This window comes from Fomitopsis serialis (genome assembly GCF_022376445.1).
Source record: "Fomitopsis serialis strain Sig1Antser10 chromosome Unknown B0H18scaffold_109, whole genome shotgun sequence".
Lineage (NCBI taxonomy): Eukaryota > Fungi > Basidiomycota > Agaricomycetes > Polyporales > Fomitopsidaceae > Fomitopsis > Fomitopsis serialis.
In genome coordinates, this window is record NW_025955069.1 from 59,624 (window position 1) to 83,249 (window position 23,626).

The 23,626-nt window shown below is 56.0% G+C and overlaps 6 protein-coding genes across 6 annotated transcripts; 3 read left to right on the forward strand and 3 right to left on the reverse strand.

The window, feature by feature from the left end:
- The first annotated feature begins 193 nt into the window (after nt 1-193).
- B0H18DRAFT_1036508 (uncharacterized protein) lies at nt 194-6,204 on the forward strand. The gene is made up of 16 exons (XM_048030362.1): nt 194-406; nt 460-584; nt 630-750; nt 800-1,301; nt 1,356-1,784; nt 1,836-1,926; nt 1,977-2,194; nt 2,242-2,481; nt 2,541-2,844; nt 2,899-3,046; nt 3,102-3,246; nt 3,293-3,483; nt 3,620-4,332; nt 4,385-4,927; nt 4,986-5,799; nt 5,852-6,204. Exons 1-16 carry the CDS (start codon nt 318-320, stop codon nt 6,108-6,110), a joined length of 4,932 nt encoding a protein of 1,643 aa, XP_047888001.1. The 5' UTR covers nt 194-317; the 3' UTR covers nt 6,111-6,204.
- A 57-nt stretch (nt 6,205-6,261) lies between these two features.
- On the reverse strand, nt 6,262-9,596 carry B0H18DRAFT_1036509 (ribonuclease H-like domain-containing protein). Its single transcript, XM_048030363.1, has 9 exons — nt 9,542-9,596; nt 9,003-9,481; nt 8,346-8,821; nt 7,561-8,297; nt 7,469-7,540; nt 7,275-7,424; nt 7,118-7,225; nt 6,819-7,068; nt 6,262-6,764 (listed from the first exon to the last, which is right to left on the reverse strand). Exons 2-9 carry the CDS (start codon nt 9,182-9,184, stop codon nt 6,436-6,438), a joined length of 2,304 nt encoding a protein of 767 aa, XP_047888002.1. The 5' UTR covers nt 9,185-9,481; nt 9,542-9,596; the 3' UTR covers nt 6,262-6,435.
- Nucleotides 9,597-12,504: 2,908 nt separating this feature from the next.
- B0H18DRAFT_938883 (uncharacterized protein) lies at nt 12,505-15,905 on the forward strand. The gene is made up of 9 exons (XM_048041846.1): nt 12,505-13,235; nt 13,296-13,517; nt 13,624-13,730; nt 13,787-13,877; nt 13,932-14,048; nt 14,107-14,411; nt 14,484-14,640; nt 14,694-14,859; nt 14,914-15,905. The coding sequence occupies exons 1-9, from the start codon at nt 12,969-12,971 to the stop codon at nt 15,828-15,830; spliced, it is 2,349 nt and encodes a 782-aa protein (XP_047888003.1). The 5' UTR covers nt 12,505-12,968; the 3' UTR covers nt 15,831-15,905.
- Nucleotides 15,906-16,176: 271 nt separating this feature from the next.
- B0H18DRAFT_958587 (uncharacterized protein) lies at nt 16,177-16,839 on the reverse strand (the record flags this gene model as incomplete). The annotated part of the gene is made up of 4 exons (XM_048042707.1): nt 16,177-16,361; nt 16,424-16,515; nt 16,577-16,668; nt 16,726-16,839. The coding sequence occupies 4 exons, from the start codon at nt 16,837-16,839 to the stop codon at nt 16,177-16,179; spliced, it is 483 nt and encodes a 160-aa protein (XP_047888004.1).
- A 537-nt stretch (nt 16,840-17,376) lies between these two features.
- Nucleotides 17,377-20,974, reverse strand: B0H18DRAFT_1036521 (AAA domain-containing protein). Its single transcript, XM_048030364.1, has 22 exons — nt 20,704-20,974; nt 20,573-20,638; nt 20,396-20,501; nt 20,233-20,348; nt 20,131-20,182; nt 20,039-20,080; nt 19,895-19,994; nt 19,573-19,835; nt 19,377-19,519; nt 19,260-19,311; nt 19,107-19,205; nt 19,025-19,056; nt 18,812-18,957; nt 18,635-18,734; nt 18,420-18,573; nt 18,304-18,393; nt 18,204-18,247; nt 18,014-18,152; nt 17,922-17,961; nt 17,843-17,871; nt 17,676-17,791; nt 17,377-17,614 (listed from the first exon to the last, which is right to left on the reverse strand). The coding sequence occupies exons 1-21, from the start codon at nt 20,892-20,894 to the stop codon at nt 17,684-17,686; spliced, it is 2,112 nt and encodes a 703-aa protein (XP_047888005.1). The 5' UTR covers nt 20,895-20,974; the 3' UTR covers nt 17,377-17,614; nt 17,676-17,683.
- A 398-nt stretch (nt 20,975-21,372) lies between these two features.
- On the forward strand, nt 21,373-23,506 carry B0H18DRAFT_1136951 (uncharacterized protein; the record flags this gene model as incomplete). The annotated part of the gene is made up of 7 exons (XM_048035596.1): nt 21,373-21,639; nt 21,739-22,323; nt 22,431-22,579; nt 22,635-22,999; nt 23,048-23,249; nt 23,309-23,382; nt 23,406-23,506. 7 exons carry the CDS (start codon nt 21,373-21,375, stop codon nt 23,504-23,506), a joined length of 1,743 nt encoding a protein of 580 aa, XP_047888006.1.
- Nucleotides 23,507-23,626: the final 120 nt, after the last annotated feature.

Genomic DNA, 23,626 nt, shown 5'->3' on the forward strand with positions numbered 1-23,626 from the left:
ATGTTCGATGGAATGCCAAAGATATGAGCTTCCGTCAGAGGTTGAGACTTAGAAAAGACACTGAGATATTGCTGGTCACTGCCACGAAGTTTGAATTGCTCTATGAAGTCTCGGTCAATTGAAATCACGTGATATGTCCTCAGCCACTCGTTAAAGTCGTTTCTCCTGTACCTTGTCCTCGTCCTCACTCGTGCTCCTCTCTCCCTCCGCCGTTGAGTCTGGAACGCGTGGAACGGTGAACTTCCAAAGGACTGAGAAACAGAGCAGAGTTAACTCGGTACCCCTGTGCGTATGAAAGGCCCGAGCGAACAAGCAACATGGGCAACGTACAGTCCCTCACGCGCACAACCGGCGCGCTGGACTCATTTGTGGCCGAGCTTGGAGGCGACATGGTGTATGAGCGGAGGTAGTGCCCTTTGCATGAATGTGTGAACATTGTGAGTGAATGGTCTGTCGCAGTATGGGCTCTGCCCGCTTCCTCAAGACAGTAAAGTGCCGACACAGGAACGGCTACCTGGTAGTCAAGATCTTCGTGAAACCGGATCCTGGACTTAGTCTGCGGAAGTACCACCGGCGACTGAAGGGTGCGTCACACGAGCTCGCGCTGGAGTTTGACTGATGCATTGCAGTTGAGCGCGAAGCATTGGCCGACCTTGTCAATGTCTACAACTACCAGGCGTTTGTGGAGACAGACAAGGCTGGATACATCATCCGGCAATGGATCGCGAGCAGCCTCTACGATCGCATTAGGTGCGCAGAGTTGCGGGTGGGCGAAGTGTATGCACTGACATTGTTGTAGCACGCGCCCGTTCCTCAGCCTGGTCGACAAGAAATGGATCGCGTTTCAGCTACTCCACGCCCTCCGAGATGCGCGCAACCGGAAGATCCCCCATGGCGACATCAAGTCTGAGAATATACTCGTGACCTCTTGGAACTGGGTGTATCTCACCGACTTCGCGTCATACAAGCCGACTTACTTACCCTTGGACGACCCGTCTGATTTCTCGTTCTTCTTCGACACCAGTGGCCGGAGAACATGCTATGTCGCCCCCGAACGATTCTACACTGCGACAGAGAACCCGGAGATTAGCGCAAAGAAGAGCAGGCTGGCGATGGAGGACGGCGAGGGCAGGAGGGATGGCAGAGTCACGGAGGCGATGGATTGCTTCAGCGCCGGATGCGTTATCGCGGAACTCTTCCTTGAAGGCTCGCCGCTCTTCACGCTCAGCCAGCTGTTCAAATATCGCGAGGGAGAATTGAGCGTGGAGTCCCAGTTAAGCACGATAGATGAGCCGGTGAAGGTGCGAGCCTACGCTCAGTAACCGCGAGATGTCCGCACTCACACACGACCGTAGAACCTCATCAAACAGATGATAGCTATCGACCCCGCCGTCAGGCCGTCATTCGACACGCTCCTCCACACGTCCCGTGGAACTGTGTTTCCCGAGTCCTTCTACTCTTTCTTTCACAACTACGTCTCCTCCATTAACGAACTCTCCGGCCCGTCTCCGTTCGTAGCGAACGCGGCCCCTACGGTGCCGCCCACCCCAGCAAGCGCCACCGTCAAGAGTCCCCAGGCCGTCACGTCGCAGGCGATCCCCGGCGCCTCGGCTGGAGACGTATCGAACGAGCCCCTCCCCAGCGACTCGGACCGCCGCATGGAGAAAATATGGAGCGACTTCGAGAGCGTCGAGCCGTTCTTGGCCGTAGACGCAGCGGAGGAGACTGTCATGGATGTCAAGGTTGACTACATGCCGTCAATGAGTTCGTCCAAGCCGTTCCAGGTAAGTTCACAGGAGTTGCATTGGCGGCAGCGATGTGATTTGTACGTGTAGGACATACTACCAGTGGAGTTGTACATTCCCAATCGGGAGAGCAAGGCCGGCAATCCGTTGTCTGCGGCTAGACGTACCGCCGCCGCAGAAGGTAAGCGTGATTCTTCGTGGTCAAGCCGCCTCTCATGATACCGTGAATAGATGGTCCAGCCCTCATTGTCCTCGCGCTCGTCTCGGGAAACATCCGCAACTGCACTCTCCCTAGTTCGAAGCTACGAGGCTTGGACATTCTTCTGGCGCTCTCACCGTACCTCACCGACGAGGCGAAGCTAGACAGGAAGGTCCCCTACGTGGTTGACCTACTGCACGACGATGCGGCCATCGTTCGCGCAGCCGCGATGCGTACGCTCATGCAAATCGTACGTTTCATCCTACTCTGCACTTACCGCTAGCTGACGCGAAACAGCTCATGCTCGTCACCGTCATCACGCCCTCCAACGCGGCGATCTTCCCCGAGTACATCATCCCAGCCGTCGCTCACCTAGTCCGTGATCCGGAGGTGTCCGTGCGGTGCATGTACGCACAATGCATCGTGTCTCTCGCCGATACGGCCGTTCGGTACCTCGAGATGGGACAGGCGTTGAAGGCGCATGGCTCATATAAGCTCTCGCCTGACACGCAAGAATACGACGAGGCGCATTTCGAGGTTCGCAATGATCTTCCATCGGCAAGTTCAAACAATGATTGATGGTGTGGACGGAGTAGGTGTCGTATGACGCAAGCATGCAAGAGCTCCAGAACAGCATCCAGGAGCATCTCTCTGCGCTCCTCGTTGACCCTTCTAGCATCGTGAAGCGTGCGGTGCTGCACAACATATCCTCTCTTTGCATATTCCTCGGGCGACAGAAGACCAACGACGTGCTACTCAGCCATATGATCACGTACTTGAATGATCGTGATTGGTTACTGAGATATGCGTTCTTCGATTGCATTGTCGACGTGGCCGCGTGCGGAGAAGGAAGGAGCCTAGAGGAGTATATCCTGCCATTGATGATCCAGTCGCTGTCAGGTAAGCGCCGTAGTCTTGGTTTCACGCGCAAAACGCGACTCACGTATCGAACAGATGTGGAGGGTGCTGTTGTCGCGAAGGTTCTTGCGGCATCGACCAGTCTATGTGAACTGGGCCTCTTCCAGAAAATGCGCATCTGGGAGCTCATGAGCGCAACTCTCGGTTTTCTGTATCATCCCAACAGTTGGATTCGACAAGGTCCGTCGACTTGATCTGTTGAAGCTGACACTGCAACGATTTACAAAACATGCTAACAGGAGCGGCCGCTTTTATCGCTTCTGCCGCGAAACACCTGCCCCCAGCGACGTCTGGTGTATCTTGTACCCATCGCTGAAGCATCTTCTGCGCTCGGACATACGAGACGTCGACGAGCGCAGCTTACTTCTTGCTATGAAGCCACCAGTATGTTCTCCGGCGTAATGCCCGTCCTGAAACTGATTTGACACAGCTGTCCCGCCAAGTGTTCGACGCAGGGGTTCAATGGGCCATGAAACCGGAGAAGTCATTATTTTGGCGGACTCATCGCGGGTCGAAGTCCGAATCTCCTAGGGACAGCCTCGCTACTGTGCGGGGTTCGGGCACTGTTGGAACCCGAGGCAAGACTGAAGAGTGGGTGTTCCTCATTACTCGCATCGCCAGGTGTTGATGTCTTCCTTGACATCTGAAAGAGATGAGGCGCAAATCTCTAAGTTGCAGCATATGGGTATGCCACCTGGCGAAGAAACAAAGTTGCTATCAATGCGTGACTATGTACTCAAACTTGCGCGCAACATAGCGAGGTACGTCCTACAGGCCACCATTTGCGTCGGATGAGTCTGATCGCCACTAGCTATGCTTCACGCGTAAGCGACGAGGGCGATGCCGAGCAACTCAAGACGATCGTTGGTATTGAACTGCAGAAATTGGGAGTCGTTCCTCAGACCGTGTTCCTGAGGGGACCGCGCTCGGTCTCGAAGCACGGCTCGTACTCGGACCTACATGCGAGGTCGCCCGTCCTTGGGACACCACGGTCTGGTCGGACTTTCAGCATGGATTATACGGCCACAGCAGCAGGAGCACCCTTCGAAGACCTACGACGACGACTCGCTATCATCAATGGATCAGCTACCTCTGTCAACGCGACAAGCCCTCGTGAGGCACGTAGTCCGACCATGCCTTCGCTTGACCATGCTATCCTGCCTTCCTCCGCGTCTGGTGACGTGCCACGTTCTCCCGCACGACCAGGCAGTCCGACTGAATCCATCATTTCCATCACCAACCCCTCTGCATCACGGCCCATGCGCATCGGTAGCATTGACGGTCAAAAGGCAGCGCCTGCGATAGGATCGTCTCGAGCCAATGCCACTGGTTTACTGGACGCGCATGCGTATGCCCGGTCGGATGCATCGCCGGAGCGATCTGGAAGGACATCGCCTCTATCATCAGCCCTGACGATACGGCCTCAGGATAAGCTCCGACCTCCATCGCTGACACCAATATCGACTTATGGTGAGTCACCTCGGCAATCTCTTGTCCGTATGCTGATTGGAATTATCTGTAGATGGCCAGGAGTACGGTCTGAGTAACCTGCTCGAGCATATCTATATGGACAACACGCGAGAGCTTCAGAATGACTTCGGGCCTCATGTCCATGAAGGCGCAGTGAGGCGCCGTAACGCAGCGAGGCACAGCTTCATGTCTAGAGAGGGGGCTCCTCGTCGACCGGAAACGACGCTCGTCGCGCATTTGAGCTCTCACAACGATGCCGTCACCGGCATAGCCGTCTCTCCGGACCATATGTTCTTTGTCTCTGCGTCGGACGACAAGACACTGAAAATATGGGATACTGCGCGCTTGGAGAGGAATGTCACCAGCAAACCCCGGCAGACATACGCACAGCACCACGCAAAAGTGAAGTGCATATGTATTCTCGAGGGGCTTCACTGCTTTGCGAGCGCTGCCGATGATGGGAGTTTACATATTGTACGAGTCCACGTCACGCAGAGTGGCAGTTTGCCGAAGTACCACAAACTGCAGCTCATCCGCGAGCATAGGCTCGACCAACCCGGAGACCATATCACTTGCATGGCGCACTTCATGACAGGTGTGTGGTATCGATCCAGTCCTTAGATCTTAGCAGCTGTCTTATGTTTCATTCACAGACACGTCTTCGAGCTTGATTTATGCGACAACGCATTGTACGATCTCTATACTTGATCTCCGCACCATGAGACAGCTGCAGAAGATGGAGAATCCGCGACATCACGGCCCGATCACTTGCCTGTGTCTGGATCGCAGGCATGCTTGGGTAGTCTGCGGCACGTCCACTGGAGTTCTCTCGCTTTGGGACATCAGGTTTGGCATCCTCATCAAGAGTTGGAAGGTGGGCGCTGCACTGAAGGGCAGGCAAGCGAAAGTGTACCAATGTGTCATTCACCCGGTGAAAGGCAAGGGAAAATGGGTCATGGTGACATTAGAGGCGCGAGATTCTTCAGGGTCTCATGTCATCCTGGAGGTCTGGGACATCGAGAAGTCTGCGCTAGTGGAAGTGTTCGTCACCAGGACAGTCACAAATGCGGCAGATGAACTGCGAGAACCTTATGACGCCGTTGGAGAAGACGCTGAAGCAAGCCCAGCAGCAGCGATAGCTGCCCTGGTGCGTACTCGCCAGGAGAATGGAGGCATACTGGAGTCTTTCGCACACCGAGGGTCCCAGAGGGCACCGGGTCTGTCCGACTCCCCAGACGCCGTGTCTCCGGATATTTGCACAGTTGTAGTGGGAACTGAATTTGGCGGGCATGCCGCAGTTCGTTCAACAATGGCGGACCAGGATGGCCGTGCAAGCCGCTCGGGTGGGAGAGGGTATATGTTGAGTGGCTCAGAGGACCGCAGAATACGCTACTGGGATCTCGCCCGAGTAGAACGTTCTGCGGTGCTTACTGATATGGATGCGGACAACGATAAACCAAGCTACAGGTGAGTCGTCAGGCATCTCATCATTGACTCATCTAACGTGGGTTTGTTCCAGTGTACTGCCTTCGGCCTCCAGCTCTGCGCCTTCCCGCGTAGTTGAGACGTGGACATCTCCGTCGACAAGTCATAGCATCAATCGTCCTCCGCAGCGACTCTCGTTGATCAGCCACAATCAACACAGTCTTCTCCGAGGGCATCAGGATACTGTCACGGCTCTTGCTTGCATTGACTCTCCTTTCCGTGGAGGTATTGTGAGCGGGGATCGTTCAGGAGCAATGAAAGTTTGGAGAGTGGAAGGGTTAGATCTATCATGACCTAATAGTATCTTGTTGTAGCCTTAGTCTTTTTGCGTCGCTTGGATTATCGGATTCTTTTCGCTGCATTGCACCCCACGCCAGAGGAATGAATGTGTGCATAATCAATCGCTCAACCAGATTGCGTCCCTCGTCAATATCTCAATGGCGACCCGAGCAAAGCATATCGACAATTATCATATGAACTCAATGTGAATTTCACTCGTTCAGAGGCATGTCAATACAACCCTGGCATACATACAACACACGACAATACATACAGTACAACGACGCAACTGTCTACGGCTACACCTTTACCGTGGTTTTACAACTTCTCTGCACTTGATCAAATATAGAACATCGTGTCCTTCAACTTACCCTTCACGCCGCCATGCCACATCTTCTCGGCTTCGCGATACACCTCGTCATCCCCCGAAGTACTTGTCGCCGTCGTCCCGCTGTCAGAGTGGCCTTGGAGCAGTGCGTGCAGGTAGCAGCGGCCACGCTCGCAGGCCAAGTCGGCGTAGTAGGCAGGCGAGACGAGGCTGACCGCCTTCGTGGCACGCGCGAACATGTAGCTGACATCGTTGGTCAGGCGTTGCAGCGCATCGGCCGAGAAGCCAATCTCATCGTGCACGACGTAGTAATGCGTCGGACGCGTCGTGCCTTGCAGTCCTGCAGCAGAAGCGATCAGCACCGTTCACATCGTCAGAGGGGAGGGGATCGTACCTCCGTGCGCCTGCAGGAAGAAGTCAAAGTCGTACACGGCGGTGACACCACGGTCGACGACCGTGCCCGCCTTCGGGTTGCCCAGCTGATCGGCGTGCTGCGCCTCGGTGGGGTAGAACCGAGTGTGATGACGCTTGCCGCAGATGACGATGGTGAGCTTGGGCGAGTATGCCTTCTGCGGCGTGCTGAACTTCTGGAACGATTTCTTGATCTCCGGCATCTCCTCAGCAACGACGATGGCGAATTGACCCTGCAATCAGGAATCAGCGTCTGGTCAGCATGAGAGCGCCTCTACGAACCTCCGAGACTCCGTCGCGATACACGAGGATGCGCTCGGGCAGAATCCTGTTCTTGGCCTTGAACGCATTCAGACGTTCCTCCATCATAGCGGCAAGGTCGGTGATCATCTGCAACAAAGTTAACAGAAAAGGGGAGGCCTCGGCGATGCAGACCCACCTCCTTCTTGGATTCTTGTATCCGCAATGTAGCAGGGAACTGGCCATATTGCTTGTCCACACTCCCGACCACGGCAGCGATCGACGGCGTCCCTTTGACTGTTCCGAAGCCGGGGTGCGTCACGTCCATGCCCACAAGCATGGTAGGGCTCTGCATAGCCACGTCATGTTCCTCTGGTCCAGGGAATGGTTCACGCCGCCCATCTTCATGTTCACCTTCAACGCGACGTTCGCATAGTACTGAACCTGCCCCTTCTCCTTCCGGATCTTCGCGGAGTGCACCACACCGTCGGCACGTCCAGGTACACGTCGCACAGATGCTTGATACCGGAGTACACGTGCTTGTCGCCGTTGGAGAGGATGACGAGGACCATGCTCGGCTTCGGGCTGATGGACATGAGCCTCGTGCGGATCGCCCCAATCGCCTTCTTCCTGATCGGGTCGGCGGGGTCCTTGCGTGGCAGCGGGACCGCCGCATAGGCGGGCTCGTCCCTCCCGACCTGCATGCCCGACTTGCGGCACATCGCCATGAACCCCTGGACGACGCTCCGCAGCTCCGGGTCGTGCTCGTTCGCGAACTCGTCGCGCTGGTTCCCGTCCTGGATGACGAGGACCGCCCACTTCTCGAGGCGCCCGCCCACGGCGAACTTGACGTCGCGCAGGTTCCAGCTCGCGCGGTCGTCCACGCGCGGCGCGCCTTGGCCGTACTGCAGCATCGGCGGCTGCAGGATGCGCCCGGGGACGACGGCCATCTCCGTGCCGATGCTCACGCCAAACTCCGCGAGCGGGTTCGGGCCCTGGCGGAAGCCCAGCTCGTCCAGCCCGCGCTCGGTGATCGCGCGCGCGTTGACGTTCGGCGGCTGCAGGGCGACGGTGATCATCGCGGCGACGTGGTCGTCGAGCAGCTTGCCGCGGAACGGCTGCCGCTCGAGGATGGTGCAGACCTCCGCGGGCAGCAGGTTCTGCTTCTTTCCGCCGACGTCGATGAGCGGCAGCTCGGGGTACCGCAGCTTGATGTTGTACTCTGTACGAAGGGGTGAGCGGGGGCAGGCGCGTAGCAGGAATTACTCACTGCGCTGGAAATATTGCTCCACGGACACTTCACCGTAGTCGTCGGCGTTGAATTTGTGCTGGCGGGCGTTGACCTTCGCCGCCGTCTTGACCGTCTTCGTGTAGCCGAGATGCGTCGTCTTCACGCGGACGCCCTTGACGAACGCCGCGTACCGCGCGCCGAAGCTCGCGTTGAAGAACTCCTGCATCTTGTCTGCGAGATTGCCGGGCGTGTAGAACGCGGTCGTGCACACGTTGACGTTGACCATCAGCTGCTTGTACGCCGGGCGCACGGACGAGTAGAAGCCGCGCCACGCCTCGAGCCCGCCGCCGAGCGACGTGGGCGGGTGCGCCGGTGACGGATGGAAGAACTTGTTCTTGCCCACCATGACGCCACCGCCGCCCACGCGATTCGGGTGCGCGGCAAGTATGAGGTTGAGCGCGGCGATGACAGGGAGGACGTCGTAGCCGCGGTACTGCTTCTGTCCCTCGAGGTAACTTGCACATCAAAGTCAGCATGCATCCGCCCGAGAGCGACAATACGAGGAAGGAAATGGGAGCGAGAGACAAGCCAGATCTGGAGGCGCCAGATGTACTGGAGGGTACTTCAAGTACAGCAGCACCTCGAGACTGTGGCACTCCCTCGTCTAACCAGCGAGTCGACAAAGAGGATACGCACTTTACGAGACTTTGGGTCTCGATGTCTTGGATGAACTTGATTGTCAGCGCGAACTCTTTCGGCTTCTTCTTGTCCTCGTCCTCGTCCTCGTCCGTGTAGATGACATTCACCACGAGTGGCTGCGGGAGCTTGAAGGAGGATATCAGCTTCGAACTGTGGTCGTGCGCGACCCGGCCGACCATGCCGGCATTGGCCCAGCCAGGAGTCTGCTCCGCGAGCTGGAAGATCCTGCGCTTGATGCGCTTGATGGCCGTCGCTGGCGTAATGGCCACATCGTACTCGTACAGCGGCCCCTTCGGCACGCGCACGGGGAAGAAGTTCGTGCGCAGCTTAATCTGCACGCCACCGGTTCCGAAGCCAGGCCGCGTAGGCAGGTCGTCCTCCCGAAGCGTCAATGATTTCAATGAGGCCACGAGGGATTCTTCAGAGTTGTCCACCAGGCGCGCGTCGACGTTCGCAGGCACGCCGGCAGGAAGACCCTGCACACACGAGGCAACTTGAGTACCGCCCGCTGGCGCAGAAAGCATGGGGCCACTTACCCTGCCGGTTCCCTGGGAGGACCGCCCCTTCCTCGGCCCCTGTCCCCTCCTCGGAAGCCCCCTCCACCTCGGTCGCCACCCCGAAAGCCACCCCGATCTCCTCCTCTGAACCCGCCGCGGTCACCTCCTCTGAATCCTCCACGATCGCCTCCCCGGAAGCCTCCCCGATCCTGGTACCCGCCGCGGCCACCTCCCCGGTCGCCCGGCGGTCCTCCCCGGCCACGCTCACCTGGTGCAGGGCTTCCACGGCCGCTGCTGCCGCCGCCTCCACGGCCGCGTCCTCCTCTGTCGTAGCCTCGTCCTCGGTCGCCGCCTCTGTTCATTTGTCGCGGTGTGTGCGTTTACCTGCAGATGGTGTGGTAGTCGCAAGGACGGTGGGCAAGGGTGTCCGCCCGAGTCGAGGCGCGTATATATTCCGGACAGTGGACACCGCCTCGTGGCTTCTTGATATTCAACACTGTTATAGCAAGACAAACGCGCGTCCCTGTATGGCAGCACAAAAGAATCCGTCTCAGTAAGATATCACAGAGGATCGTCCGCATACGGTATGTTTCACCCACGTGCAGATACCTTATATTTTACTGCAGTCCCGCGCAGTTCCACTATCAGCGCGAAAAGACTGGTCTTTGATCAATTGCTCAGCAAATCTGCATTGACCAGAGTTTTGATACTCACAACACTGCCCTTGTATGTGGGGGCAAGGCAGCGGCAGCTTGTGTGACGGTCCCGATTCTGACTTGGTGTCGGAGGGAAGAGGCGCGCGCGTCGGAGGACGGACGGCGCCAATTGGACACTGCAATAACTTTACAACCTTCTAACCTGCAAGTCGCGGAGGTGGTAAGTCGAACGTGAAGCTTTAAGGCATACTGCACGGTACGTTCAGTGGTTTCCGTATCGACAGGCCCTCCACGACGAAACATACACCGACGTAGGGCGGTGGGTCGCATCCGACCTCAGCCACCCATCCTCGCGACTCGGTACACAGGCCAGAGGAAGCTAATGTGTATTATGATATGAGAACACCAAGACCGACTCACTCTGCCTTGGTGCAGCTCTAGACTGGGAGCCTAACAGTTTGAAAAGAGTTGCGATCCCGGGCAATGTTGGATAGTCACTGACTTGACAACGGACGCGCGACCGTAACGAGCGACTTGCCCCTCGACTTGGCGACGCGACTCTTGATGCACGCGCGACTTCCAGTCTCCCTCGTCGTTCGTCCGCGCCGAAAGCGTGAGGCTCGCAAATAGTCCTTGGGTATAGATAAAAAGCGGGGAAAGGATGGATATGCGAAGTGGTGGACGGACCACTTTAAGTACAAAGGCGAGTGACAGCTATTAATCTAAGTGGAGGGGATGTTTCGAGAGAGAAGTAAGGCGCGCCCCGCCCTGGCCAGCAGCCTGCTCCAGTGGTCAACCCTATACTTGCTTCGCGCTGGTCGACATCCTCTTGCTTCTCCTCAATCCGGCCTCCTCAATCCGTTTCACGCGCGCGTTCGCCTCCATCGCCTCAGCCCGAGCGGCAGCAGCATCAGCAGCGGCAGCATCCTCACGGGCAGCTCGAATCTCGTCCTTGACGCGCACCCATTCGGCGAGTAGAGCGCGTATTTGCATAACCTCTGATGAACTGAGGGCGACTATGCCGTCAGGAACACTGGGTGGCATCCCGTACTGCTGCACCCCCGACCCTCCGAAGGGCGTAAAGGCGCCGGGCATGTACATTGGATTCATGCCTATCCGCGAGGGATTCTGTTGTACGAAGTAAGTGAAAGTTGGGATTTTGCGCTTGATTGATCGCTCACCGGTGTCGTGTCGTTCGGATGCAGCGACTGATTGCCCAGTTGAACTGCATGATCGCCTTTACTGGTCTTGGAAGTCACAGGTAAGCACGTCTGAGCCACGACTATGAACCACTCGCAGTCAAATCGATTGACGTACTGCAATGTGCCCGGTTGGCTTAGCGCAGATTCCGAAGGTATGGTCAAGTTAGCCTTGCTGATAATATTACGCAGTCACTACGAGACTGACCTGCTGTCCAATTTCTGTCACACCGCCCGATGTACTTGGAGCACTGACCACGCCAGCCGGCATCGGAAAGCCTACACTACCGCTGTCGACACAGACTGCATCATCCTGAAGGCTGATCGTAAGTCTGGACTTTGACTTTGACTGCGATGTAACAGATTTGCTCACCTCTGTTGTGTTAGAGGTCATCGTGGGCATTGAGGGACCGGGGAGTCTAGAGGTGTGGTTACACCGACTGTCGTCTTGCGCTTTTATGCTGATGTCTTGCTGATGGGGCCATCCGGTCCTGGTTGAGGCCTGCAGTCGGAATAAAGGTTCGCCCAGATGCAAGTCTCGCTTACTCACTTGTCTGGCCCCATGGACGCGTTTGTCTCGTAGCCTCGTCACGGTGGACCAATGAACATGCACTGTAGAGCCGGAACGTGGACGCCGGAGACCGGGTGCTATTGCTGTGTCAGCGAAATGGTTCAGATGGAGTCGTGTATCGTCCGTGTAACATTTCACTGTTACCAGTGCGTGATCATTGATGCAATGGATTCTATTCTGCCTACGACATGTGTGTCGTACAATTGTGACGATCGACTGGGCCGTCTGAGACAGCTTGTTCTCACAGGAACATTGAAGTAGCAGATACATGTTACGAGTGTACGGTGGTATAACTCTAACAGGATACAAAATGGTGTATGCGCTGTTCCGCATCAGACTACTTGTATCATATGGCATTAGCATGCCAGCGACCTCAAATCGCGTGTCCGGTCAGGGGAAATTACCCGCAGCCTATTCTATTCGTTCGGTAACCTACTGTCCTTTTCGGCATACCTATGTAGTTCTTCTGAAATCTGAATCGAACTGATTTACGGTATTGAGCGACGCGTCGAGTCACGTGATCGCGATGTCGCTGTGGCGTACACGCTGCACGGTCACAGACAATTGCCGTTTCCAGAGCTCTTCACCTTGCACCACCATCACACCACCCTGTGCCATACCGTAGCTGAGCCAACTTCCAACATTTTGGATCTCTCTGCTTGGTATTCTTCTCGAGGATGTAAGGAATCAGTAGGGCAATTCAAGAAGTTGACCTAGACAAATCTCGACCGCCGTCTTCCTCGCCGGCACAACGTGCACAGACCACCTGCCCGGTGGTGAAGAGTTCACGGCCGCATCATGAAGCATCCAGGCGGCGTGGCGTGGCTGTCCTATCAAATTTGCGACAAGCTTCCGCCGCATGCAGAACGGCGGGCAATGACTAGGCGCAGCTTCATATCTGCTCTCGCTTCACCTTCATCTCGAGCTCAGCCCATGCCCGCTATCGCTTTCCAAGTCTTGTCTTTCATTCACTCCTAACGCCTTATCTGTATCTTCTTCCCAGCTCTAGCATCTTTCCTCCTCGAACGCAGTGTAATCGCATGGCACGCAGAGACGGCACCGCGAACCAACAGCAGACAATCAACAGCCTGCAGTCCCCCACGCCACGCCCACGCCCGCGTGCGTACGCCTCCTCGCCGCCTTCGTCTCGCAGACAGAGCCTGCACACCTTGGGTCCTACGGCGAGGCTGCACGTCCAGTGGCTTTTCCGCTCGAATATCCCCCACCGCCGCGGCATGCCCCTGCCCGTCGACGTCAAAAAGCGCAACTTCTTTGGCATCGGCGACATCCTTGGTGTCCTCGCGAACGTGAGCGCAGGCAACCTCTAGCTAACTTTACGTCTTAGGCGATACTGACGATAACCGCAGCCGTCCGAAACGCTGCGCTCCCTCACAGAATCCAAGAGAATGCTCGAAGAGACCCGGAGAGAACTGGCTGAGGCGCGAGAGCGCGCACAGCTCAGTCCGACACACACCTTCTCGGGCCTCCCAGGATTCTTCGACCGCCCGGCGGAGCTGAAGGCCATCGAGCGTGCTCTCGAGGGCGAGCCAAGCTTCACGGTACTCTTCGGTGCGAGCAGCGTTGGCAAGGTAAATCTTCATCGCGGTCTGGGGCAGGGATCGAGTGTCTCCGATCGTGGAATGCAGAGCGCACCATATGCTGACGGTGACGCGGCGACGCGATTTGCATTTGCAGACGGCCCTCCTGCGCCAGGTGCTGACACGCCCGACGTACCATGTGCTGCACTTTGACCTCCGGATCGCGGGGTTCGCTGACCTGCCAAGTCTCTATATGAGCCTCAGGTGAGCTATTGACTAGCTGTATGCGCGCGTCGCACGTTGAGCTGGACACCGTGCAGTCAACAAATGGAGGCATATTTCAACGCGCTCTCTCAAGACCCAGAGATGCCTGGCTATGGCGAATTCGAAAAGGAGGCGTGGGCATTCAAGGTATGCACTGATGATGTCTACAGCCGTGTACGTGATATCTAACAGCTGGCGCAGCACGACAGGCTCAATGTTGAGCGTCGGACATCCGGCCAATCCGGCGAGGGGACACCACACTTGACGATGGCGGAGATCAAGACGAGCGACATCGCCCGCCTGATGGAACTCTTCCAGGTGCGTTCACGCCCTTCGTCGGGGCCGTAACGTGTAACAATCACTGAACAATACCCAGAGTTCCCTGCTCCGCTACTGGAACTTCCAGCCCGACATGGAGGCTGTCTGCGCGGCGGAGCGCAAGACAGAGTCGGACACCTCGTCGGTCCGCACGGCGAAGGAACCAACCAAGGGCACCAGACCATCGTGGCGCAAGCGTCTGTTCGGCAGCCGGCGTGCGCAGGCGGAGGGGGCGGCGCGCAGACAGTCGCAGCAGGGGAGCATGAACGGCGATGCGCGGCACGAGGCGAAGGAGAAGGGCAAGGAGCGCGCGCCGCCGGTGAAGAAGGTTCCGGTGTTCTTCATTGACGAGGCGCACAAGCTGTGAGTCATTTCCGTGTACGTTGCGTCCCGGGATGGAGAGCTGACCCCCGGGTGGGGTGGGTGATGAACCAGGCCGGCTCTCATTCATTCGGTGGATGCGATGAAGTCGCTTCTCGATGCGATGCTGGTGCTCACGAAACAGGATCGGCTCTGCCATGTCATACACGCGACGAGCGATCCGTTCTACCAGACGTGGCTCCGCCAGCTGAATGTCATGCAGCATTGTAAGGTATGTTGTATGTCATTGTGATTTGATGTAAAGCGTCTCAGCGTCCATTTCAGATCATCACTGTAGGCGACTACGCGAAGGCGGACACGAGGCGTTTCTTCCGCGAGCGAATCCTGCCGAGCGTCCCGGAGGAGCTCCGTCCAAAGCTCGACTTCGAGCAGCTTTATGAAGCGTTCGGAGGCAAACTGGCGCACTGGCAAGATTTCATCCCAGATTACGGTCAGTCGATCTCCTTACGTGGGCCTCGCATACACTGATTCTCACTTCGTAAAGTCAACACCCGTGGAAAGCTGGACAGTACGTTGGGCTCACCCCCTCCTCGCCTAGATACACGCCAACTCACCGCGCTCACAGTCAAGCAAAGTTCGCACTTCCTCCAAGCGCACGCCCTCCTCAACCTGCACATCATTCATTCTGCCCAGGCACCTCCGTCTGCGACAGGCGCCGCGCCAGCGACGGACGCTACGCCGCCTTCTGAGCACGCACACGAAGGGTCGCAAACCGCGCAGCAGCGCGTCCCGCCCTCTCCCGGTTCCAACTCCGGCTTCCGTATCTATTCACCGCTGAACCGCAACCCTCATGCAGCACCAGCAAGCTTCGGTCCTATGGGTGTAGATGGGGGAGACGCACCAGAGTTCCACGCAGACTTCACGGCTATTCAGCTGCTCAAGGTCATGAACCGCCTGGCCCAGCCCGGTGCACGTTCACTACCGTACTTCCTCCTCTGCCGCGAGCTAGGAGCGCGTGCGGTGGATGGCATGGTACGCGGTCGGATCTTGGACTTGCGGTGGACGGAGCCCATCACCAAAGAGGGCGTGGACTCGCGGACGCTGAGTGTGAGGCTGCGCGACAGCACTCGGATGCGGGACAGCGTGCGCGTGCCGGGGCGCGAGAGCCGCGTGCAGTTTGCCGCGGGGAGCAGCATGACGGCGGTGAACGACTACAACGAGATGGGCACGGAGGAGGGCGAGATGGTGCCGATGTCGGAGGAGGAGATACTGCGTGCGCACGAGCAGATGATGGGCCAGCCGCCGCCTGAGGAATACGAGGAGGACGTAGTTGGACCTAAGCTCGTGCCGATTACGCCCATCATGCGTTATGCCATGCGCGAGGTGGTTCAGGAGTACTATGATGATGATGACCAGACGACTTCGGAGTACGCGTCGCTGTCTGAAATCCAAGAGTACTGAGCTCGACGACGGCTGCCCGTGTGTATCGTAATTTTATTCTGCTGGTCCCGGTGGGTGCTGGCCCGTCCGCCCTGTACTCGATCGGCATTTCCAGCCTCTTTCGGCTATTTGTTGTACCTTCCACGTCTTGATCCGTGACGGTGGGCTCCCATGCAGCGTTGTAACATGATACTTACCCATGTACCGTACGAACACGCATACGTGATGCCAAGATCACTGTGAACGATGTATCATTTAACCCATATTTATAGATGCATACATTGGTGTCTTGACCGGAACACGTCGATTTCGTATGAATTGCTCGAGAAATACACAAGGATTCGGCGGGGAGGGTTTGTGAGTTGACTCAAGGTGGCGCAGCCCTGCACACCTGAGGAATCTTGCTATTCAGATCATTGACCGCTGCAGTACGACCCGCTGCGGTGCCGAGGTTGTAGCGCGCAAAGGCGTCGATTGCCTGAGTCAACGTTTGACTCAAGGTTATGGGTGGGTTCTGATCCGGCCTTTCCCAGAGTACAAACCACTCGCTTCCTGGGTCGCATGAATTCGCTGGTGAGTACATATTTAACACGATCGTTATGATATTCACGTACGGCCATGTCCGACGGATGTTTGGAACCCACGCTGTTCCAAGACTTTCTGTTTCAGTTCGGTTCCTGCTCGACCAGTCTCGTTTGTTTGAATCCTAGCCACGAATCTTCGTCAGAATGACTGCCTGATAGCGCGATACCCCATAGAAAACTCACTCATAGTCGGGATTGTGAGTGACGTAGCGACCCGTCGGAGTCTCTCCCTCACCATCACCGAACTTCAAAAACCACTTGATGTCGTTGCCATCCTGACATCGACAGTAGACTTTCAGCCTAGCATAATCAGACACGGATGAGTTACTTACATGATCTCTGGTCCCATTGGAGTTGATAACTGAAGGCGTCACCACCATGTAGCACTTCTGCGCTGGTGCTCGCACCGATGGACTACTGACAGCGGAGGGCGCAGGAACACTCATAACGAGTCGATGCTAGAGCCAGATATTCAGAGTTGGGAGGGATATGAGCAGTGCAGCGTGGGCTCCCATCTAATATAAGCCTATTCAATAGCTGGACATCGGGAATGGAACCAATATCTAGTAATTGAATAGACTACGCCTCCGTGTCGCGGTACCCGATGTCACCGGTAAGTGTCCGTTCATTGTGTCGTAAGTGTCCTCTTGGACTTCCGGCGATATACAGGCCCGGCGCTCATGCTACCAGCGACACGCATATCTTCCGTGAAGGCGGAAGCTATCCTGAACTCCGGAGACGTGTTGTCCGGTGGGGACAAATCTGCCAGTGGGACAGCATTAGATGCAGCAACTAATCTTGAATCTGAGCATTCCGAATGAACACTGGGCCAGACGGACTCACCAAGGTCATCGGTCAAACTTGGGCGCCGAGGAAATCACAAGGACTGGTATGACAATTCCTCGGGCTCGGACGAACGAGCTCAAAGTGGTGTGCCCACTCCAGCACTGTACCAAGTTGTTCTATTCAAGCAGTCACTTGTTCCGTACGGCTGCGCGTTTTACGTTCAGGTCTTGAGAATCTGTATCAAGTCGCAACTGTTGCATATTTCGAGAGCCTACCGAGCACTACATCTGTCGAAAGTAGTATGGCTTCCCTATATGCCTTCAAATGTGAAAGCGGTGATCAATCGATGAACAGCACAGACGACCTAGAGATGCTGTCATCTAACGCGGGTGCATAGCGACTGGCCGAGAGTCGTTGCCCGACCCTTGGCATATCCTAGACAATATACAGTTAATTGCGACAGTGGATGTGTTCAGAGCGCCCGAAGCAGACTGACAACAAGCCCTAGTCTATGCCGGCAAACCGTACGTCTGCATTGGCTTCCAGCCATGCAGACCACGCCTTCAAGAACCGTCCACCGTGCTGGATGGTGGACGAGTCGCCCACCACACACTATACAATGCACTGTCAACGTGGGTCTGATGCCTCTGACAGTTGACGTACCAAGTGGCGCCTCGCCCGAGTCATCGCAACTGGGAATGGCGGTCAAGTCAAGGAAACCTGTAACTTGTATTCCGCTCACCGTTGAGTCTTCGTTTATCCTTCAAGAAGCCTACTTCCCGCTGATATCGCATCAGTGTCACATGCACACAGTACGACACTGACACAGCCTACCTTCTCATTGCTTCGTACAAGGCTGATTATCACCGTCTCCTTCTCCCGGCCCTGCATCCCGTCTACAGTCCCAATTTCGAGGTCAAGTCCATAAACGGGTCGTAACGTGGATGCCAAAAGGGCAACTTGAGCCTGGTACCTATTGTCCGCGTTGAATAAAACGCGCATGGTCGTCTCAAATGGCGCCTACGGGGTGATCACAGCGATTTGTGACGGTAGCACGCCTGCGCCAACCTAGATGTATCTCGATGCGTTGGAATAGCACAACAGAGATGAGGGTGAGTACTTACCAATTCTTCGATATACTTCTTCACCACAGTCACTTCATTCTCGTTGCATTTACTCCCCTCATCTTCGTCACCCTCGACCCTCTCGTAATACTCGCACCCGCTGTGTCGAAAAACACTACGGGGGTGCCGAGCAATTCCCTCTCTTCGTCTTCGTCCGCTGCACTTGCATTCGGGAGATCTTTGAGGAGGTGAGATGCAACGGAGGGGTGGGACGTCAATTTGTTCTGGTACATCATTTTTGAAGGGAACGCCGCGATCTGGGCGTGCATGCTGCGATGGACTCAGCGATGTAACCTGCGATGGGCGGCCTCATAGGGGCGCAAAGACATACCGGTATTGCACGTTCAACAAGCGTTTGATGCCAGGTCCATACATCTTCTCGAGTCGATCGAATAGAGTCGTCTCGAGCGATCGCGGCGGTCGGAGCTCATCTTCTTGAATACTCGCTGGCTCTGCTTATCTTCTGGGGGCTCTGCAGGTGCTTTGGCGTCGTCGATCTCGACATCACTTGCAGAGCTGGAGTCATCATTGCCATTCTCTGAGCCATTCGAATCCTTATGCTCATCCACGGGCGGTGGCTCCGATGGCTTGGGCGCATCTTTCTGCGGACTGCTTCGTTTCAGTTTCCGTTTTCCCTCTTTGGTGGAATTTTTCCTTGCGCTTCTTATCAGTTGAGAGAATAGTAGGGGGCAGCTGCATCGGATCTCCAGCGAGGATCAACTTCTTCGCCTTGAAGGCCGGTATCCAACAGACCTAACACTCTCGTTCAGCAAAGGATATTGGCAAGGAACTAATGCCTGTACCGCCTCCATGGCTTGGGTTGCTTCGTCTATGATGAGAACGTCGAACTGATGGTTTCGCAACTGCCACCCGCCGGCAGAATGGCACGTTGCAAGGACGACCTAGTCACTTGCGAATCAGGATGTCGGCTAGCCCACCAAACGAGACTACCGGACCTGTGATTCCCCGAGGACACTTTCGACAACACCGCCCTCGCGCCGTCGGTATCTACAAATAACGTTAGTCACGGAACGAGTCTGGGCGGTCCGATCGACAACTGCTGGATTGTTCACTCTTTGCGCAATGCCTTGACTTCTTCCCACATCTTCCTACGCTCGGCCCCCCTCGGGGCCTTGCCCTTCGCGCTTTTCCCTTTTCCAGAGAGTATAGCGAGGGTTTCCTCGAGCTCTCTTTTCGCGTCTTTTGCCAGCGCCGCCTGCGGACACGTCATGAACTGCGATTCACTGTCCGCGTCGTATCGCGCCGCACCTGGTCACTCCTGCTAGCCTTCATCTCGAGCGTCGCGTCAAGCACCCCTTCATGTGCCATCACGCGGGCGGGATGTCCTACCCGTGTCACTTTGAGCTTTGCACCATTCGTAGGCGCAGGCAAAGCAAGTAGTCGCTCGAGAATGTTGTCCACGGAGAGGTTGGATGCGCCGCACACGAGCAGGCGGAGCGGCTTGGGGTTTGCCGGGGTCACGCTGGTCAATTGGCGAATGAGTTCGATGAGTGTATGTGTCTTTCCTGTGCCTGTGGCCGATGGCAGCTTCAGCTCAATTGTGCGCAAACACGCATGAAGATGTGACTACCTGGTGGGCCGTGAATGCAGGCTACTTCTCTGGATTCCATCGCGAACCTGATGGCGTCGCGTTGGCTCTGGTTTAGGCTGCCATCGAAGAATGTGATGCTCTCGAGTTCTGAGGCTCTGAGGGCTGTGATATTCCCATAAGCACGCGCACTAGACCACTTAGTTCAGGGATTGGTCCGGTAGCCCCCTACACGAACTGTGAACAGCCGCGCAAAGTCATGACAGTCGAAGGCATACTGCTGCGTCGGGCAGGACCACTTTCTCGAGTTGATCTAATGCCTTGTCCATCCTGAATATGCACTCTGAGACCGGAACTGGTAGATCCATCAGCATCCTCACCTATCGTACGTCACGCTGTTCGCGAGTTTTAGAAGTCGACAACGGTCGGGGATGTCGAGTTCATCGTTGCCAGATTCAGAGGCATTCATCGCGACCACAATGCGCGTGTCTGACACCTAACGGGTTCAGCATCGAGTTCGTCAGGAAGAGAACAAGGGTTTACCTTGTACACAACGCCCTCGGTCGAGCGACGTGACTTATCAGCAGAATCCGCCTTCTTTCCCTTTGTCGTCGTCTTCTTGCGAGCTGAACCTTCAGCGACATTTCCTCTATCCTGGCCAGGTCACCTGGTCTACAGAGTGTCAGTCGTTCCTAGATCCTAGAGGCCACCTGAATATACCTGAGACTGTGCGGAGGCAACAATGGAGTGGAATGATACGCCGTAGGTCTTTCTAGTTCCACTAGACTAATCCATGGTGGACCCCAATATGTAGTCAGCTCCGGGGTATATCCCGAACAGTAGAATCGTACGTCTTTCCTCCAAGTCCTATGTTGATGCTAGCTACTCCAAGGCCCCCAAGTGCTAGACCTTTCTGCTCGAGCAGCTTTGGTCCGCAATTCGAAAGCAGGAGGGCCGACCGCTCAACCTCTGCATCTCGTTCGCTGGAGAGCAGTACTCTCTGTCGGGTTATGAAGTCGCGCAATTGTCGGTCGCTGGACATATGGTATAGAACGTGAAACAAGATGAGTTCTTTTGTAGGATATGATAGAATTACTAGTCACAGTGGCAAGAGCTTACTAGTAGTCGCGTTGAAACTCAAAGGGCGGCTCGCCGCTCAAAGAGTGCCACGATCTGATCGGGAGATTCAGATCTTACCCACCGCTCGGCGCCACGCCGTGCCGCGCTCTGACGGAAAACGAGAAACGGCTTCATTTTGCTCCTACACCACCACTGCAGCCATCGTAGGCCGCTAACGCATTCAGGGAAGGCAGGCGCGGCGATACTCCTTGCTTACCTCAACGCTAATAGCAGGCTAAATCGTCGCTGTTGTGAGCATAATGAAACTCGGACTCTGCGATTCATGCTCATGTCACCATAATTCGGATATTTGGCTGTGGTGATCTGGCTGCAATCTCGTGTCACAAGTTCGTCCGGCTGTCCAGTCTTCTCCTGCCGTCACGCAAGCTGTGTGCACAGGAATGAACGTTCTTGTTTATTCAGGACCCGAGGTTGTAGCATCCTCGCTCTCCCATTGCATCACCTCTCTTCGAATTGCCCTCGGCCCAAACTACGCAGTACAGAGCGTCACCCGGAAGGCGTTGTCTACCCAGGCATGGCTGGGAAACTGCGCCCTGCTCGTTTTGCCCGCATGCAAGAGCACTCCCGTTGACTCTACGCTCAGTTCGACGATCGAACAGTATGTCCAGGACGGCGGCAGATTGTTGACAATCGGAGCGACCGTCAAAGTGCAGACGCACGGAGCGATCTCTCATATTGGATTGCAAGAGCGATTGTCCAAGATGACGCTGGCTGAGCAAAGCAAGGCCTTGCAATTCTCGGACAAGTCCTCCGACACCAAGATTTCCGTAGCATTCGAAGGAGGCTCTCTCAAGAACGCGCTACTCACGACGATATCGCTTGGTGGTTTTCACATTCATTGCCTGCCGTTCCTCGGAAGTTTTCAGGGTGTCGATAGCGCGGAGCCTAGCAAATTGGAACCTATAGCCCATGTCGTGGAAGACGGGGCGTGCACTGGCGTTGCCACAACAAAACTATCTCATGGGAAGGGTAGTGCGATATTCTGCGCCATCCTAATCGACCACCCGCTCACGGACGAACCTCTCTTGTCTCGGCTTACGGGTTCTCCTGCCTTGTTCTCCGATGATCAGCTCCAGAAAGCGGAAGCCCAGCGTCAGCAACTCCTCCGATCTATACTCCAGACGCTAGACCTCGTCTTACCCGAGAAGACATCTGAGTATCGCAGTCCGCTCCCACAGTTCCTGACATCCTCCCCATCGAAGCCATGGATCGTAGATCGCGTTCTGCAGGCATTGTCCATCGAACCGGATTCGTTACCCCCGCACAAGCCGATCACACTGCAAGACAGCAACGATACGTTTCACTATCAACTTGCTAGTGCCGGGTGGGAGGTGCTCAGTCGGGCCCGCGAGGACGCTGGACGGCGATCGGATCTTCATCCTGGAATCCCAAACACGTTCTCATCTGCCGCAACGGCCTACTCCCTTCAGCAGAACAGACACCTCTGTTCGACACCAAGAAATTCTACGACGAGCTGGCGCGCGCGCGTCGCAAGGCTGGTTGCAAGGACAGCCAAGATGCGTGGGGAATGGGCGAAGCCTTGTTCTACGGAGAGGTTGTGACGAGCACGCAAACCATGATTGACAAGTAGGTGCACCCCGGTAGCCTCGCGGGCCTCCCCGCTGATATGTCCCCAACATAGGAACACCCATCTGCTCTCGACTCTCCCCGCTCCCCTAGTCTCGCTCGCTTCGCATCAACTCGCCGGCCGCGGACGAGGCGCGAATGTCTGGCTGTCTCCCTCGGGATGCCTCCAGTTCTCCTTGCTTCTACGCGTCTCCCTCTCAGAGTTCCCCGCGAGCAAGCTCGTCTTTGTGCAATACCTGTTTGGGCTTGCCGTTGTCGAGGCATGCAGGGACGAGGGCGTTCTCGGCGAAGAAGGCAGGCGAGCGAGACTGAAGTGGCCGAATGACGTGTATGTGGTGACGAACACCGGGGAGAAAAGAAAGATCGGGGGCATACTCGTCAACACGAGCTTCTCGGGTGGGAAGGTGGAAATTGTGATCGGTATGAACAAGTACATGCATGGTTCACGTATTTCTGAACGATTCGTAGGCAGTGGGTTGAACGTCTTCAACCCTCCACCAATCCAGTCTCTACTTCAACTCGTCCCGCCGCAATCGAGCGTCTCGCTGACCATGGAACGCACCGCCGCTATCATCCTCACCAAGTTTGAAGATCTTTGGGGAACGTTCCTGTACCACAAGGGGTCATTTGAGCCTTTCCTCGACCTGTACTATGATCGATGGCTGCACTCGTCAGTACTCTTTCACCTTGCCTCTTCATGCACTGTTGAACCAAATGGCATCCACGCAGGGACCAACTCGTGGAGCTGACAACCGTCACACCACCTCAGATGGTCCGCATTGTCGGCATCACAAGCGACCATGGTTTGCTGCGCACGATGCCCGAGAGGGACGGTTGGGCGGAGGAGGCAGCGGGACATACATCGATTTACAACCTGACGGAAATAGCTTCGATCTCATGGCGGGCCTTATCAAAGCGAAGACATAGCGTACTGTAATGGAAAGAACGGTGTGTAGCATACAAACATCGATAGCATCGAGACGAGACGAGATGAACTACAGCATATCCGTGAGGGTGTCCTTACTTGTACAGAGAAGACCGCTTCAA